Source organism: Thermoascus crustaceus (genome assembly GCF_041956765.1).
Source record: "Thermoascus crustaceus strain CBS 181.67 unplaced genomic scaffold VTN00scaffold_11, whole genome shotgun sequence".
In the NCBI taxonomy this organism is placed as follows: domain Eukaryota; kingdom Fungi; phylum Ascomycota; class Eurotiomycetes; order Eurotiales; family Thermoascaceae; genus Thermoascus; species Thermoascus crustaceus.
In genome coordinates this window covers 968584-984196 of record NW_027192537.1, presented here as the reverse complement: position 1 = coordinate 984196, position 15613 = coordinate 968584, and the positions used below count along the sequence as shown (strand labels likewise).

General features: G+C 50.4%; 5 protein-coding genes across 5 annotated transcripts; 3 read left to right on the top strand and 2 right to left on the bottom strand.

The window, feature by feature from the left end:
• Positions 1–647: 647 nt before the first annotated feature.
• Positions 648–2396, top strand: VTN00DRAFT_3044 (uncharacterized protein; the record flags this gene model as incomplete). Its single annotated transcript, XM_069429318.1, has 1 exon — positions 648–2396. One exon carries the CDS (start codon positions 648–650, stop codon positions 2394–2396), a length of 1749 nt encoding a protein of 582 aa, XP_069283456.1.
• A 1810-nt stretch (positions 2397–4206) lies between these two features.
• Positions 4207–6153, top strand: VTN00DRAFT_3043 (uncharacterized protein; the record flags this gene model as incomplete). Its single annotated transcript, XM_069429317.1, has 3 exons — positions 4207–4587; positions 4638–5215; positions 5247–6153. 3 exons carry the CDS (start codon positions 4207–4209, stop codon positions 6151–6153), a joined length of 1866 nt encoding a protein of 621 aa, XP_069283455.1.
• Positions 6154–8088: 1935 nt separating this feature from the next.
• Positions 8089–8745, bottom strand: VTN00DRAFT_3042 (uncharacterized protein; the record flags this gene model as incomplete). Its single annotated transcript, XM_069429316.1, has 3 exons — positions 8089–8305; positions 8372–8444; positions 8673–8745. The coding sequence occupies 3 exons, from the start codon at positions 8743–8745 to the stop codon at positions 8089–8091; spliced, it is 363 nt and encodes a 120-aa protein (XP_069283454.1).
• Positions 8746–9704: 959 nt separating this feature from the next.
• On the top strand, positions 9705–10202 carry VTN00DRAFT_3041 (uncharacterized protein; the record flags this gene model as incomplete). Its single annotated transcript, XM_069429315.1, has 1 exon — positions 9705–10202. The coding sequence occupies one exon, from the start codon at positions 9705–9707 to the stop codon at positions 10200–10202; it is 498 nt and encodes a 165-aa protein (XP_069283453.1).
• A 1098-nt stretch (positions 10203–11300) lies between these two features.
• VTN00DRAFT_3040 (uncharacterized protein) lies at positions 11301–12614 on the bottom strand (the record flags this gene model as incomplete). Its single annotated transcript, XM_069429314.1, has 5 exons — positions 11301–11514; positions 11585–11673; positions 11738–12346; positions 12465–12525; positions 12574–12614. The coding sequence occupies 5 exons, from the start codon at positions 12612–12614 to the stop codon at positions 11301–11303; spliced, it is 1014 nt and encodes a 337-aa protein (XP_069283452.1).
• Positions 12615–15613: the final 2999 nt, after the last annotated feature.

The window sequence follows — 15613 nt, the reverse complement described above, 5'->3', positions numbered from 1 at the left end:
GGAAGAGATTTTCAAGTTCCTACGATAGATGCCCATCAATCAATCAGACTGACAACTACACGATACGGTGCAGAAGGCTACTCCAGTTCTGTTTTAGCGGCGATCTCTCGAGGCTTAACATAGGTTAAATCCGTGCGTTAACACAAGTTATCTGATCGGGAGAGGAAAAAAGGTACGACCCATCGACAGCCACGCGTTCTGCAGCAAAGGACCGAGGAATACCCGGAACTAGGAGTCATGGCTGCTGTCCTAAACACCCTTATCACAGTCTCCTCACAAACCGTGAACGGCGTCTCCTCGGGCACATTCCGGCCCCTGCATGGGGACTATTCCTATTCCTCATGTCACTCCTTCGGCATCCTCCCGAGATCCCACCTTTGGATGTTAAATTGGATGTTGAAATTACCGATTACGTGTTATCCATGTCCAGCCTTCGAGCTCTTGCGCGGCCAGGAAACGTCATCCATCTGAACGATCAGGATATCCGGAATTTGCGATGCAATACGCCGCCAGCCTAATGCAGGGGAACAGCAAGACAGAACTGTGAATGGGTTCAAAATGGCCGGTGTCCCTTCGTCGGACAACCGCCCCTCCTGACACCAATCCTCCAGACCACCCCGTCGGTCCTTTGATCCCCCATCGTCAAGATGCGTCCGGCATCCTGGGCCTTTGCTGCGACGGCATCCGCCGCCATTGCGCACGCCGCAACCCTGGACGACGTCTGCACGGCCTCCTATGTCCAAGCCTCGCTGCCCGCAGGCGACTTCTACCAGGGCATCACCGTCGACCCGTCCTCCGTCGTGGTCTCGGCGGTCTCCAACGCCTCGGTCAGCGGTCAGACCTGGTTCCCCGACGCCACGTTTGACTATTGCGATGTCACCTTTGCCTACTCTCACGACGGCCGAGACGACCAGGTGCATGTCCGGTACTGGCTGCCCGCCCCGGACGAGTTCCAGAACCGTTACCTCTCCACGGGCGGTGGCGGTTATGCCATCAACTCGGGCACCGGCTCCCTCCCGGGAGGCATCATCTACGGTGCCGTCGCCGGTGCCACGGATGGAGGCTTCGGGAGCTTTGATACCAGCTCGGACGCTGCCTTCCTGCTCCAGAACGGCACCGTCAATTGGCAATCGCTGTTCATGTTCGGCTATGAAGCGATCCACGAGCTGAGCACGCTCGGAAAAGAGTTCACCAGGCGATTCTTCAACATGTCCGACACCAAGCTGTATGCGTACTACCAGGGATGCTCCGAGGGCGGTCGTGACGGATGGAGTCAGGTCCAGCGATTCGCAGACGAATGGGACGGTGCTGTCACCGGCGCGCCCGCCTTCCGCTTCTCCTTCCAGCAGGTCCAGCACCTGTACTCGAACGTCGTCGAACACACACTGGGTTACTACCCTCCCCCGTGTGAGTTGGAGAAGATCGTCAATGAGACCATCGCCGCTTGCGACCCGTTGGACGGCAGGACCGATGGCGTGGTGGCCCGGTCCGACCTGTGCAAGCTGCATTTCAACACCAGCTCTGTTATCGGCAAGCCCTACTACTGTGCTGCCTCGACAGGCTCCACGGTCATCGGGCCCTTCGCCGGCTCTACTTCCAACCCAGAGCAGAACGGAACCGTGACGGCCAAAGCCGTGGAGGTCGCCGACAAGATCATCGAGGGTCTGCACGACCTGCAGGGCCGCCGAGTTTACCTCTCCTACCAACCTGCCGCCTCCTTTGGCGACGCCAGAACCCAGTATGACAAGGAGACTGGTTCATGGGAGCTGTCCATCAACAGCGGCGGTGGTGAGTTTGTGTCCCGCTACCTGAACCTGGTCAACAGCTCGACTTTGGACAGTCTCGACAACGTCACTTATGACACTCTCAAGCACTGGATTTACCAAGGCTGGCAAAGATACGAGGACACCCTGCACACGACCTGGCCGGATCTGACGCCCTTCCAATCCGCCGGCGGCAAGGTCCTTCACATCCACGGCGAGTCTGACAGCAGCATCCCCCCGGCCTCATCGGTACGCTACTACGAGTCCGTCCGCAGCGTTATGTACCCAGGCCAGTCCTACAACGAAAGCAACGCTGTGCTCCAGGACTGGTACCGCCTCTTCCTTATCCCAGGAGCGGAACACTGCGGGTCCAACTCCCTGCAGCCCAATGGGCCGTTCCCGCAGACGACCCTCGAGACTCTGATAAATTGGGTCGAGAAGGGCGTCACACCCACCACGCTCAATGGCACCGTCCTTTCAGGCCCGAACGCTGGCGAGACGCAGCAGATTTGCGCCTGGCCGCTGCGACCGTACTGGAAGAACAATGGCACGGAATTGGAATGCCAGTACGACCAAGCTTCGATCGATACCTGGCATTACAACTTTGACGCGTTCAAGATGCCAGTCTACTAAGCTCAGATGAGTAGCGACCATGTGCTCTCTCATAGCAAAGAAGAACAAGGGTACTGAAATCAATGTATCTGCTATATCAACTGGTGTATATATTATTATTTAGTCTTTCTGAGTCAAAACATATAGTCAGAATTCTTTTCAAGTCAGAGCTCAGAGCACATTCAGGTTAATTCTTTCCAAGATATATAGTCCATTCTTTCCAAGTTAAAGTATATGTAAATTAAATCTTTTTTTTTTTACTCTTTTTAAATAGTCTCAAAGATTGGCAGTCGGAGGCGGTCGCAGCAAGCCAAAAGGGGCTGAAAGTCTCCTTGACAGCTTTTTGCAGTGGCTGTGCTTACACATTTAGCAGATCTGATTTATCATCTGTGTTGCTGAGGTTGAGATCGGGCTGCCCGGCCAGGGTCTCGAATGAGGTACATGCACTCCCCTTCCTGAGTGGTCGGTTTTAAGGAACGTTCGAAAGCCCGTTGGACTTCCTTGAGCTCTGCAGCTGCAGGGACTGTCATCCTTTCGTCCATGACTCGCAAAAGATTGCTCACTGGATAGCCTCCTAAGTCACCCATTGTAGTGGACTTTGTACCAAAAAGAATTAGTACTGACATGCATTTTCGTCAGATGAACTCCTCTTACCCCTATACAGGCATGGTCTCAGCACGGTCACGGTTCGAATCATGTTCGAACAAGGGTCGCGTTTAGCGTGCGCCTTTGGCCCCCGGAAACTACGGAAACTCCTCCCCGCGTCGCCTCGATCATCTACTTCAAGTCTACCTGCTTTTTGACCTAATCGTGAGCACTAACGCAGGTAATCTATTTCCCACTTCGGGCAAACCGACGCTAACATCGACAGGGCCAACGATAGCGTGATGGAAGAGTTCATCCGAATGGTCGGAGCAATTTTTCAACCATCTGTCCTGGCAGTTGCGTGAACGGCTGTTGGGTCAGCATCACCTGAAGTATCCAGGCAATGTTTTGTTTGCTTTGGGGACAAGGCTATTGTGATGTAGGGTGCGGAAGCGAGATACAGCAGCAGCATGGTTCTCTGCTCGTCTCAGCCCAATGCATCTTTATCATTACGCAATATTCCTGGGTTGGAGGCTTGGAAAACGGATGTCACTTCCCACCGATGTTAGCTCCACAGGGTTACTAATCTCCGCCAGCTGTGCCGCTCCAGGTATCTTCAGGACTGACAAGATGGTCGTCTTCATTTCAACGATCCATGGGGGGCCTTGATCTGTCAACTCCTGACCATACCTTCCGGACAGCAGCCTGGGCTGGTCGCTGGCGGGGGGACAGGCACGAAGGATTCGGTGGGGGCCAACGGAGGCCAACTTACCACTTGCTATAAGAGCAATTGTCATTTATCTCCCAGCCCGCATTACGGCCATACCTGACTGATTGCCATTTGGCCGGACCCAGCGAAGAGAAGAGGTTTCTGTTGCAAGGTACGTCATGCAGAAAGCCAGCAAAATATATCACTTCTAGCTGACACTTCCGTAGGCGTTTTGGATTAGCGATGCCAAACGAGTCCACTTGATGTTACACCCTTTTGCACACCCGGTCGGATGCGCCGAGGGAAGCAGATGTTTTGGTCCCACGACCAGGGGTTACTAATGGCAGGTAATTAGGAATATAGCAGAGCTGGACACGGATATACCTGCGCAAAAGAAGCGGCGGCCAGCTCTTGCTTGCAAGCAGTGCCGGCGTAGAAAGATCAAGTATGTACACTTGGTCTATAGACCTCTCTTGATACTTAGCTAGACACAGGTGTGACCGCCAAACGCCATGTCGACCATGCACCAAGGCCAACATGGAGGCCTGTCGGTACGTCTGTGACAGTAGACACTCGTTGACGACGGCTCCGTTCGAAGCCCAAGACACGCACTTCTCCGTCTTCGAGCAGACCCCCAGGACGGCCACTACCGCCGCACCCAACGCGCCCTTTGAAGCGCACCACAACGCCTCTCACTCCGCCGGCCTCGCGAGCTTCCCCGAGCACGATTTGTCTTTGTCGCCCGCTGTCCGGCCGCTAGAGTTGGACCTGGGGCTGGCCGGCATGCTCGATGACCAGGCTGAATCCAAGCCCCCTCCACTTGCAAATCTGTACCCGACAACGAGTGCCTCCTTGCGAGGAGCCCTCTTCAAGACGAGATTCTACGGGCAGAGCCACTGGATGAATTTCGCGCATCAGGTAAGTGAACGCTTTCTGGTTGGGCCGTGTGTGTTTCTCATGCGGCGTAGTCCTTCGAGGTGCTGGCAGTCATGCAAGCTCACGAGGCCGACGAGTCCAACCATGCCACCTTTGCGAGATGCAAAGCCGTCGGCAGGACGATCAAGACGCAGGAATCCAGGGCCGCTCAGCTCCCGGGCTCTCTCAGGGACATGGTTCCGACCCGGGCGGTACCAGATCGCCTCGTCCAGGCGTATCTTCGCACTTTCCAGACGGTTTTTGGAATCTTGCACGGTCCCTCGTTCCGCGCAGACTACAAGGCCTTCTGGGGCGACTCGGGATCCGTCAGCGAAGCATTCGGCATCACCCTACTCCTCGTCATGTGCATTGGCTCGACGTTCTGTCTGCATGAGACGGGCATCTCGCGGGCGACAGCTCTGCAGTGGATCTACGTCGCCTCAGCATGGTTGAGCTCGCCCAAGGAAAAGGCAAGGCTGAATCTGGACGGCCTCCGCATACAATGCCTCTTCTTACTTGCCCGCCAGGCCAAATCGGTCCACTGTGACATTGCGTGGCTCTCGACGGGCTCTCTGCTGCGGATGGCCATGCACATGGGCGTCCACATCGATCCAGAGAACCTCGCTCAGATGTCCCGCTTCCGACATCGAATCACGACGCAGACTCTGGACGACCGTCCTGGAGCTGGAGGTCCAGTCCAGCATGGAGTGCGGTGGCTTGCCATTGATCGACAGCGATGACTACGACTGTGCCTTGCCGTCAAACATCGACGATGCAAGTCTGGAGGCGGGCAGACCCGCTGGAAACGCTAAGCCCATGGAGCAATTCACACAACCTTCAATCCAGATCCTGCTGATGAAGACGATGCCTGTCCGCTTAAAAATAGCCAGGTTCATCAACAGTTTTCGGTCTGAACACTCTTTCGAAAAGGACCTGAGTTTGAGCGCAGAGCTTTCGGCAGCGCTGAAAAGCTGCTCCGTTCTCATCGAAGCTTACTGCATGAGCAGCACACCGCCGACAGCGTTCCAAACGAAACTCTTCGACCTTTTGGTACAGAGGTTCCTCCTTGCCCTCCATCACCCCTTTGCCGTCAAGGCCATATCCAATCCTCTGTGCTATTACTCGCGCAAGGTGTGCCTTGAAACAACGCTCTCCCTGTTCTCGCACGCGGTGCAGTCCGGCGACGACGATTTCCACCGCCTGCGCCTATGCGGCACAGGTCTGTTCCGCGACGTGTACACACAGAGTGCGCTCTACATATGTGGCGAGCTCACAGATCAAGTGGAAGCCGACAGACCATTTCCCACAAATCCCTGCAGCACGTTCGACCGGAAGGAGATGCGCAAGGCCATCGAGAAGTACCTGGAGCTAGCGACAGCGCGCATATATGCCGGTGAAAAGAACATCAGATGCAAACGTCCTTGTCTCCTGATTGCTGGCACAGGCAGATGCAATGCAGGCGGCTGCTCCGGTGAAGCAGAGGATCTCTGTGGCGTTAAAGAAGAGCCTGGAGGTGTGTTATTCGCTTCTGAGGTCACAGATACAAGGCGTGCCGGAAATACAAGATGAGCCGCTCAGCCTTACTACTACCGTTGGTGAGCAGCTTGATTGGTGTCAGTAGGACGATTTCATAGGTCTGAACGCGACAGTCAGAAGCCCTCAACCTCTGATAAGTCTCACGCAATCCGACATGTAGGTCAATTCCAGTTTTGTATTTAGATTTTTATTTCTTCTTTGCTTCTTATAGACCTTATGCCCCTCGATAGAGCAGTCTTATAAGGAGCATTGTGTCAACATCAGACCCTACCACAGGGATTAGCAACAGCTTCCTTTTTTTTTCAGGCGCGTATTATTATCTACTAAGGCTTACTACGCTATAGAGCAGTTATGACAATCCTTAGATGTATTCAAAGCTATCTGTAGTCACTTTATAGCTGCTATTTACCTGATTAGGCGTGTCTACTCTAATCTAGCAGTATGGGCCTTTATTGTCCATAGTCGTGAGCCTGGTTTGCTCTCTGTTCTTGCAAGTCTATTAATAAATCTAGGTTAGGAGAGATCTATGCTCTGTCAGGTTTGTAGGCTGGGTTAATAAGTCTAATAATTTAGAAAAAAAAATGTGTTTATCAAACATTCAAGACTTTATAGCTAAATTCCCAAGTAATTAGAAATGTAAATGAAAGCTCAAGGTAACATTATAATGTTGGCAGTCATTGTATATACTGTACTTCAAGAATCTTTGATAGCAACCAATAAAGGTGTCTAGAATAGTGGCGTCAATAGCGTTGACAAATTATTAAACCCTAACTAGTTACTATTATGCTGACAAAAAAGCAAGTGACTAATTTCGCCATGACTTACCTCAACTATTGTTGGTTGATCGGACAAGCTCCCCTCTAAGCAGATACACATTGGGCTATAAGACCTTCAACCTTATTTTGTTGTTGAGGCTGGAGCGAGGCTTTTTGTGTGCATCTTATCTCGCCGTGAAGGCCAAGAGCCTATCTGTCGGACCAACCAAGCTCAATGGGAGGCTGTGGTATTCCAGTCCAGCAACACTTTCCTCATGCGGGAATGGTGAGTCAGTTGAGTAGCGCCAAGGTCCATAAGACTTTATTACTTCTTTGACGCCCTCTTATGTCTTTACTTACGGCTTCTACAGCCGATCACTCCTCCGCAGAACCTTACAACCTAGGTAGCTTGCTGTCAACCTCAAGTTAAATACGCCGCTTCATCAAACCCAGTACCCACAAAATCTCATCTTCATATTAGCTACCTAGTGGTCGTTATTGTATAAGGACTCGGAAAGCTGCTGAGACACTCTCTACCGCATCCGAAGGAGAAACTCATGGGAAGGCCTCGGAAATCACCACCGCTCACAAGTCTTTTTCCCTACCGCAAACTCCCCCCTGGCCAGAAAGTCAAGCACCGCGAATAGCAAACTTTCCGATTTCGCAATGATCGAATCTTGTAGCGGCCATTTGGCTCGATTGTTGTGCCAAGAGAGCTGACTTCCAATGGGTTAAGGTTTGATTGGTTGGAAGAGTTGTTGATATTCCGACCATCTTCACGGCTCTGTTCGATGGACCACCGGAGATAACAGAGTAAAGAGCAACCACACGCCTCTCTACTGCGCTTGCGTAAGGGCTGGCTTTATATAATCGCGTTGGCCAGGACATCCACTGCCTCTACGCCGTGGCTGCAATACCTCTTAACATCACAAATGGGAAGCATGCCCAAAATAGCTGGAGTGATAAACACAGGCCCTGAGGTGGCGATTGGACCACCACCTAGCCACCGGCAATATTCCCATTTGGCAAGTAAACCGAAAACCCTCCTACGATCTACAACCATCACTGCGGTGTATATATATATCCCTGTCAATCTTGGACCTGTTTCTCGGATTCCTCCATTCTTCTAGGAAGCTCAAGACGTCCAAGTCTTATTTACTTACTGTATCATTTTGCCTTACCCTCGCTCGACCTTGGCTAGATATCTTCTCCTCTATTTCGTCGCATCGACTGCATTTGTAGTACCACCCACCTTCTCCTTCCCACCCCAGTGGTGATATTGTAGGTAGCGGTAGCCCTGCGTGAACTGAGCACCCGCGTTGACGGAGTGGCACAGGAAGAGGAGGTAATTCTTTGGTGACACAGCGAGGGAGTATCGCATGAAAGTGAGCGCGTAGATGCAGAGGGCACCTGTCATCTTTCCCGAGATCCTGCGAATGAGTCAGACACCAAAACATCGCTATAAAATAGAGACTTGCATAGACATAAAGCCTTACAATTCGGGACTCTTCTGCGTGTCCATGATAGCTGCTACCGGGATTCCAAAGTTCGATACCGGGCCCCAGAAGTCTATACGAAGGTCAGCCAACTCCGTCTACCATTGTTTCTTCTCGCGCCATTTCTCGATGAAGGTCTCATGCAACTCCAGGCCAACGGGAAACCGCCATAGAAAGGGATTCAAGCGCCGTAGAGCTTCACGCGTGCAACAGATGACTTTCATCACTCCAGACAAGACCAACTCCGTTATCGGGCTTATCGGGGATAACCTGGGCAAGCTTGAAGGCAGAGCGTACGTACGGGTAGAGCAGATGTAGTCCAACATGGGGTTGGATCTGATCCTCGCGTTTATGGCCTTGACGAATGCAACCATTTTGAAGTCGCTGGTCATGGGTCGTGAAGGACGGAGGTGTTGGGAGGGGGCCGGACAGATAGCTGTTTGAATCACGTGACAAGGCTTGTTGGACTGCCGCGATCTATCAGGACAAACCGTTCCTCAACGACCTAGGTACTCGAACATCTTCCGCGAATATCTTAGTGGTTCTCGTGTACGGTAAGCTTGAGGAACATCCTTACAACACTACCTTGAAGCGTCATCTCCTACCGTTCGCTTTCCTCACTCCTGTCTTCGATTTTCCGACATCAACGTATTTACCAGGGCGCCAATCCTTCAAGCACCATGGCATGCACGCTTGGAAGGTACCCGGGGTATCTGTTAGACCGAACGGCATAACAGTACACTCAGGAGCTTGGCATGTTTCGGCGTTAAGACATCTAACGGGCGAGAGACGCGTTGGAACAAACAAACGAAGATCTGAAAGGCCACTTGGAGCGGTCTAGCGGACATAGGTATGCTCACTGGGCTTCTAACCCAGATCAGTCACCGGTTTTTGTCATTGCGGGTGGATGTAACTGTAGGTACATATTCCGAGATGAACCCTGTCCCTCTATATATAGAATGTGTGTATCATTGATCAATGACATCTGACAGGTCTAGTTATCGAGCTGAGCCAAGGATTAGTGGCCCACGGCTCATCAGCTCGTTTCCCCGGAGTGATCTGCAGCGGCCCTTGGTCAAGGCTCTGACGGACGGACTATTCATCCCATTTCGGGTGGTGATGCCCATTTCGCGGGCTGTTATCGCTTTCCCCGATACTTATCAGCGGGGCCCCAGGAAGGAGCCTCAAAATTCTCCACGATTGATTACCTAGAATTTCTGCGACGAAGGTACTCGGATTATACGGTACAGGGTCGATCCCGCAATTTCCCTTTTTCCATTGCCCATCTTTCAACAATCACTATCTGGAGAGCTGGGTCAAACGGTCGCAAAGCATGGTGAAGGCTACGACGATCAGGCAGTCTAACGCGCGCTTCGCCAGTGAGTACCGTGATGGACTTGTGTGCGTCTTCGCCGGTGCCACGAGCGGCATCGGCGCCAGCACGCTCGAGAGGATGGCACTGATGCTGCAGGCACCGACCTTCTATGTTGTGGGGAGATCAGCAGCGCGTTTTGCAAGCCAACGCGCGAAGCTAGAAAGCCTCAATCCGAGCTGCAAAGTGGTGTTTCTGGAAGCCGAGGTCTCCCTGCTCTCCGATGTCGATGCCGTGTGCAGGCAGATCACCGCCGCGGAGCAAAAGGTGGATTGCTTATACATGAGTCCTGGCATGATCCCTCTGAACTTCGGAGCTCCCATTACGTTGCCCAAACCAAAGCCTATGGCCAGATCGCGTGGACACACGGAGTTAGTCTATGGCAACAAGATTCCATCTGTGGATGAGCTTCCTCGTTTTATGTCACTGTCCTGTATCCCAAATGTGATATCTTGTTGATTGTCTAGCTGTTTCTGGGAGCCAGGTTGAATTGCAACCTAGCCAGTGAATGGCTTTATCCGGTGTTGAGGGAAGTCCTATCACCCCTCATCGAAGAAAAGCAGTTCGAAGTTCTTGTCTGCATGATGGCTGCCCGCCGACCAAACTTGGCGCCGTTATGCCTCGGCTCAGCAATTACAGGGCTTGTACCCAGGATATTGCAAGTATACAGGACTTACATACCACCAATCTGTCTAGAAGCAGCTGTCTCGACTGCATCCCCTCAGTCATTCACAGACCTGGAATTCAATCCGCGCATCCATAGGGACTCCAAAGGAAAAAAAACAATTCCTCGGGAGGATGAATATCGCCTCTTTACTTGACGGATATCGAATCATCAGTTTATGGGTCACCGCCACTAAGCCCGTACCCTCCATTTGGAGTTGTAAGACTCGGGGATGCTACTCTTGGAGTCCGACTACACGCTCCTTGTGGGCACAGGTTGGTATACGCTTCCTGGATTTGGCAAGGGCAGGACGGACGGACTCTGAGTAATTCTGGTAACACACTATCATCAAAACCAGTATCGCCTGAACTGTCAGCTGGTGAGAAATGTGGTTCTCCTTGCCAACAAAGAGATTCTTATCATGGCTCCCCAACCATTATCTGACCTTTGGCTTGCATTTTCGCGGTGGCTGCCGGTGGACATCGGAGAAGACTCCTTTTGGCGGGGAATTGTCTGAACGAGCTACCGAAACGTGTTATCCTGGACATTCTTCAGAGACGGGGTAAGGGTGGATGAATTGGATATGTAGCATTATGAGTGGCAGAGTCTTCTACTTGACGATAAGGACGATAGCTCACCAGTCAATTCAAGCTCATCAGCTTCACAGGTCGACTGCAGAATCTATTGCAATCCGTTACCTCTCGGAAGGGGAACCCTGCTTTGACACTCGTTTAGGTTCTTCGAGCCGCTCCAGCGACGCACCTCCTGCCCCCAGTCATAGATAAAGAAAAGGAAGACAATTATAAATCTGCCGACTATGAGAAGTACAAGGATGATCCTCTAATGCACTGTTCATACTTGTTTGCTTCGGATCTGTATGAATTCCTTGAACACTATTTGGCATTATACCGGAATCCGCCGATACCAGAAGGCGAGAAGGATAAAATTGTCCTCACATCCGCGAGATACAAATAACTCTCAGTCTCAATGGTTGGAGAGATGTGCTCGAATTTCTCGGGCTGAGCGAAAGGTCTTCCGGCATCTGGTACAGAAGTAATGGGAATCTGCGTCATGTTGGCGAAGTGCTCGTTGATTGCAAAAGAATCTCTTGCAGACAGAACAATAGCAGTGCTCTAGCAGACGTTGATGACTCTCAAGAGAGCTTTTACCATCAAACTTCCGGTGACATGCAGGGCAATCGTAGAGATAGACACGCAATCCAGATCGATCGTCGGAGGATTCATTGCCGTTGCTCGCAGCTAGCTTCTGGTTACAGGAGACCGCGTCAATGTGGCTACCACCTGTGTCTAGACCAAGAAGACGGCACTACCTCTTGCTTTTCCTCCAGTTTCTTCCATGTCTCCCGTAACAGGTCCGCTGTAAAGGGGGTAAGTGTATCCAGGACTGCCTGAAACTCCGTCTTTGTTTTCAAGATGCCCGCATTCTGACATGCGACCTTGGTTACAGCGTCTCGTAAGCCGCGATCACCCTGGTGGGTAGAATTATATATGAGGATGATCACAGAGCAGAATGTGTTGTTTTGCCAACTGTTTTCAATAGCACGTTCAAACTTCTTCAGCGCGAGGCCTTTCAGCCCATGTATGCCATACTTCTCGCCAATCGCATATATCTGAGCGTTTAGCAATGACGGCGCCTCCTCCTCAGCCCCTTTGTCAGCTTGGTCTGCTGGACTGCTGATGAGAGCATTCTTTTCTTTGTCTTCTTTGTCCCTGGGGTTTTCTGAGACAGGACTTTCAGGTACTGGTCCATCCATTTCATCTCTGACCTCCAGGGCTTCTGAGGGGAGATGATCAGCTGCACCATTCATTGGACATGGCGCCGAACCATCATCATAATCCAGCGTATACAGATAGTCGAACATCTTCTTGATGATCGACGGGCGGTCATCTTCAAGGTGGATCTCCCCAGAAGTCGCTTCCTAGACGAACCAGAGTTAGTATCGTATAGGTCATTATAAGAATACTACATGCCTTGAAGCCTCCACGACACGCTGCAGTGAAGAAAGTAGACCGGGGACAGATGACGCATCGATGGACCTTGAAGGTCTCATCGCCAGAAAGTACTGTTAGGTCAGAGTACAGCCCGCTGCTCCAAACACTACCAACATGATCAGTAACCAAACATATCTCAACAGACATTTATTACCTTGATAGCGATTGCATGAGTTCAGCGTCTGGAGGGACCATTTTTCTACAACTTGTTGTGATGATCTCGGATCGTAAGGTTCCTGTGGCCCATCTATAAGTTCTCTGGCTATATTATATCACCGGGAGCATATAGAATGGGGGTTTCGACACACTTATCTTGAAGAGTACAATCCAACTCTAGTTCTGGAGCTGCTTGAAGTCCACCTATAGTAGTGCATAGAAAAACACAGACAATTAGAGAAGGTTGTTTCGGCCATTACATTCTCTAGATGGGCAATGAATCCTTTATTCTAAAACGCTTCTTGTTGACGTCAAACAGGGCAGCTGACGTGGGCATACATATAGCGAGCTGCCATCTAGGGCACTTGGATGTAGTTATCCTGCAACAGACGTGTTTGCAGCCATTCAGATCCTGCCATGTCGAACGTCGAAGCTGGAAGAAATAGTTTGCTGGAACAAAGCCATTGCGCGGCCGCAGCGCACTGCTGACCAACTCATCAGAAGACCCGTGACGAGCAGGGTTATCATTGCGCAGGCATTTCCCAGCGCATTAAGCAACTATCCAAGCTCGTCTCTCAAAGTGGGGTAAAACAGCTCGTCACATGTATCGGGCAGGTCTCCTACAAACACATGGTATCTCGGCGGAATTCCTTATATATTTGCGAACGCAAACAAGCCTGATTTGGAGTTGCCTTGCCCTTGAAGACGGGAGAACACCAAACGATTTGCGAGCTGAGATCGCGCTTGTTGGTTAGTTTGAGTCTCAGGTGGAGGCTCAAGGAACAGGGGGAAGAGGAGGTTTTCCCGACCGCCGACCCCTCGGCTAGCCATTCCCCATGGCAGCTTAAGATCGCGTAGTGAAAGTCACGTGGAGTGAGCTACGAATCCTTGACCTAAGGTCCGGGCATATCACCATGTTAAGCAGCTCCTGGATAGATCAGATCAACCAAATGGACTTGCTGCTCCAGTTGGGGCTTTCATTTCTGAATGATCGATGAAAGGTCCACATGTACAGCCATAATTGCTGGGATCTCATAAATGTGAAACTGAGCACGGTAATAAATTCATCTATCAATTTTTTCTGTTCTAACTAGACCTCGCCAGACCCATGGGCATGCCCAGATGGGTCTGTCCATGGGCAAAATAAAAAGCAATTATAGAAATTCCCGTGACCTGCATAAGTTGTGCGGGTTTTACTCTGGTATTTTGAGTACCAGAATTACATCTCTTACCTACACTCTCAAGGATTTATGGCATCGGATTGAACAAAACTTGTTTTATTGACTAACTACTACTAATTACAGAGCTAATAATAATCATACCCATCATCCTCGCACCTAGGACGTTTCCGTCTTCCTGACGTACGCATTTGAGTACTACTCTCTGGCAGGGGAAGTCTTGTACCCGGAGTGTGTGTAGGGGAAATATATATATATATCTACACCTAGACCTTAGATAGCATGTACCATCAACCCACCATATACTACTAGACTAAAATAAGTACTCAGTATGTCTCTCTAGACAGTGCCAAATCAGAATACTAGTTGATTTCGTCAAATTTCATAGTGGCTCATGGGGAAAGACTTCATTAATCATAGCTATAACCGTGACAGCGGTAAAGAACAGTAACGTAATCCACGGGTGAGTGGCACACCTCACCCGAAAACGCGTCTCTCCCTATACCCTTCTTATTCAAGTATCCACTATGCCACCAAAATCCTCGCGATCTTCGCGAGATGCTATCGAACAAGAGGGCAAGATCTTATTAGCCCTCCAGGATATTGAAAAGGGCCAATTTCGATCGATTCGCGCAGCTGCAAAGCTATATGGTGTACCCTATAGAACATTAGCCCGGCGGGCAAAGGGGACAACCTCACGCGTTGATATACGCGCAAATAACCATAAACTGACCCAATTAGAAGAGGATTCGCTTGTTGAATGGATCTTCTCTATGGATTCGCGTGGAGCAGCGCCTAGGCCCTCTACTGTATGAGAAATGGCTAATATCCTTCTTGCGGTGCGTGGATCAAACCCCCCATTAACCGTCAGGGTTAATTGGGCATCAACCTTTGTCAAGCGTTGTGATGAGCTTTGTACACACTTCTTGAGATGATACAATTATCAACGTGCCCTAAACAAAGACCCGAAATCACTATGAGAGTGGTTTACTATAGTAAAACGCGTGGTTGATGAGAACGGGATTCAACTGGAGGATATCTACAACTTTGATGAGACTGGATTCGCAATGGGCCTTATATCAGCACAGAAGGTGGTTACCTGAGCTGAATACTACAGTTGGCGATCAGTTTTACAACCAGGGAATTGTGAATGGGTCACCGCAATTGAAGCAATTTGCACTGATGGCTATTTGCTGCCTCCATGCATGATATTCAAAGGCAAGGTCTATATCGAGGGTTGGTTTGATAACCTTCCAGGAGACTGGCGAATCGAGGTATCAAATAATGGGTGGACAACTGATGAGATCGGTCTTTGCTGGCTCCAGAAGCTATTTATTCCATTAACAAATTCACGCGTACAGGGTAAATATCAGCTATTAATTCTTGACAGTCACAGTAGCCATCTTACTCTCAATTTGATCAAATCTGCACAGAAAATGCGATTATACCACTTTGTATGCCCTTGCATTTGTCACATCTTTTACAACCACTTGATGTTGGGTGTTTTGCTGTGCTTAAGTGTGCATATGGTTGCTTCACAAGTGATCTAGCTCATGTTGGATATAACCACATCAATAAGCTCAGTTTCCTCGCAGATTACCCCCGGGCGCAGATTGAGGCGTTTCAACCACAGACTATTCAAAACAGCTTTGCTGCTGCTGGTCTTGTTCCAATTAACCCAGAAAGGGTGCTTTCAAAGCTCAATATTTCACTCCAAACACCTACACCACCTAGTAATCGACCAAGCAGCAGATCAAGCCAATTCACCCTGAAAACACCAAAGACCGTCGTTCAGCTACAAAAGCAAGCTTTGATGCTTAAAGAACTACTAAAGCAACAGTCAAATAGCCCTCCGACCCC